General features: G+C 48.9%; 1 protein-coding gene across 1 annotated transcript; it reads left to right on the top strand.

Moving 5' to 3' along the window:
- On the top strand, positions 1–1,233 carry LOC138350564 (uncharacterized). The gene is made up of 3 exons (XM_069301577.1): positions 1–96; positions 283–432; positions 586–1,233. Exons 1-3 carry the CDS (start codon positions 1–3, stop codon positions 1,231–1,233), a joined length of 894 nt encoding a protein of 297 aa, XP_069157678.1.
- Positions 1,234–1,937: the final 704 nt, after the last annotated feature.

Below are 1,937 nucleotides of genomic sequence, written 5' to 3'. Positions count from 1 at the left end.
ATGTGGAGACTGGCTGCCACCCTCCATGTGGTGCCATCTGTACCCAGCTTTGACCAGTCGATGCTCACCAACGGGAAGCTTGGCGGTGTCTCGGATGTAACGCCGTTAGTGGGATCATACCTACGGTAGCGACAGATGCGCCAGCAGATAAATTATCTGAAGGCCTTCCTGCAGCGCAGTCGCGATTTTGACGTGTACTTGTTCGGGTGGATCATATTGTTTGTTGCAGCAGGCTTGTTACTTGTCTTGTTTTAATCACGGCTATGTGTGACCTGTCCTCAGGCTGAAGAATTTACGGCAAAACCAACCGTCCTGACTCGCGGCTCGAGTCAGGACGGAGCAACTGCTCCTGAAACTCATCAGACGGAAAAAGAAGAGAAAAGTATGCCAGACTTAACTACAGTAATCTCCGGAGAGGATGAAGAGACCCTGGTGACGGGCAGTGATCAGAAGAGAGGTGATGGGTGCCTGCACCCACTGGGTCAAAAAATAAGTGGTGCTTCAAGCACGACTTTAGGTAAGAACAAAGGCCCCATAGTGAGGGTAGCCTGTCCCTAATCTGTGCGCGGTTTTATAATTGGCAAGGGCGGAAGAACTATCCAGGAGCTAGAGCGCCGCTTTTCAGTCACAATATATCTGTCCCAGAAGACTGAAGAGTTGATGGTGACTGGTGATGATGCCAGCAAAGTTGATGGCTGCCGTCAAGCCCTTGTCAAACTAATGACCGCAGCTTCCAACGAAGGAAAACGGGCTACAGCTGCCAAGTACTCTCACCAGGTTCAAGTAATCTGTCCCGGACATACGCATGGGTTTATAATTGGCAGGGAGGGTAAGACGATCAAGGAGCTGCAGGAGCGGTTTTCAGTCAGGATAGAACTTTTGCCAAAGTTGGAAGAGGTGTCGGTGAAGGGGAGTAGCGCAAGCACCGTTGGCGCCTGTTTGGATATCCTGGGCAACTTGATGGAAAGTGCACCACCGGTTACTCCTGTTAATTACAGCCACAGGAGGAAACTCCCCTGCCCACTTGACATGCACGGAGTTGTGATTGGCCACGCCGGGAAGACAGTCCGCGAGTTGGAGAGTAGGCACTCGGTCAAGATCGTGCTCCTCAGGGAGACGGAGGAAGTTCGCGTGATGGGCAACACTCGGGACGGTGTTGCCGCCTGCTTCAGCGCCATCAAGACCCTCATCAAGCCAGTTCCCCCTCCTCCTCTTGTGGTCAAACGACAGTAGTTTACCGTTAGCTGTTGACAGTATTTGGTCGTTACTTGGTGACCACTCGTATGTGGCACGACCGTTGTGCGGGGTGAAGGCCAGGTCCCAAATTTGTACAGTCAGTGTAGTGAAGATGATGCATAGTGACCATGACTGATTGTTTGATCTTCACTACACTGACTATGCAAAGTCTTCCTGGCGTGGGTTATTGAGTGGGCATAGGTAAGGTCTTCATGACATGATCCTCTACATTGCTTTTTTCGTTCTGTAGTGTGATTTGATTCCGTTTTATATATGGTTTCTGTTTTTAAATTTAATTTTTTTTCATGGCGCAGGAGCTGGAACTTACTTTCATTAAACATCATATTATTATCTGTGGCCCATTGAAAGACCGGATTTACATCCGATTGGTGGTGCTGGAGGGTATTCTATGTAAGTGTAGAGTTGTACAGGTGTGTACAGTTATAAAGGGGGTAGAGTTATACAGGTGTGTAGAGTTATTTATACAAGTGTTGCTATTTGTTCGTGCTAAGGCTTAGGAATTTTCTTGCTTTTTTTTCCCAAGGCTGTTTTTTTCCCAAGGCTGTTTTTTTCTTTGTTTATTCTGATATCATGTGACCCCTTGATTGGGATGGAGAAACCAGGGGGGGGGGGGGAGGGGGAAAGGGGATGAGGCTTGGGGGAGGGAGGGTACTATCAGGGTAAAGCATCAAGCCTGTACG

Source organism: Procambarus clarkii, chromosome 46 (genome assembly GCF_040958095.1).
Source record: "Procambarus clarkii isolate CNS0578487 chromosome 46, FALCON_Pclarkii_2.0, whole genome shotgun sequence".
Lineage (NCBI taxonomy): Eukaryota > Metazoa > Arthropoda > Malacostraca > Decapoda > Cambaridae > Procambarus > Procambarus clarkii.
Note: the sequence above shows the minus strand (reverse complement) of the source record. Positions and strands in the feature narration are given on the sequence as shown.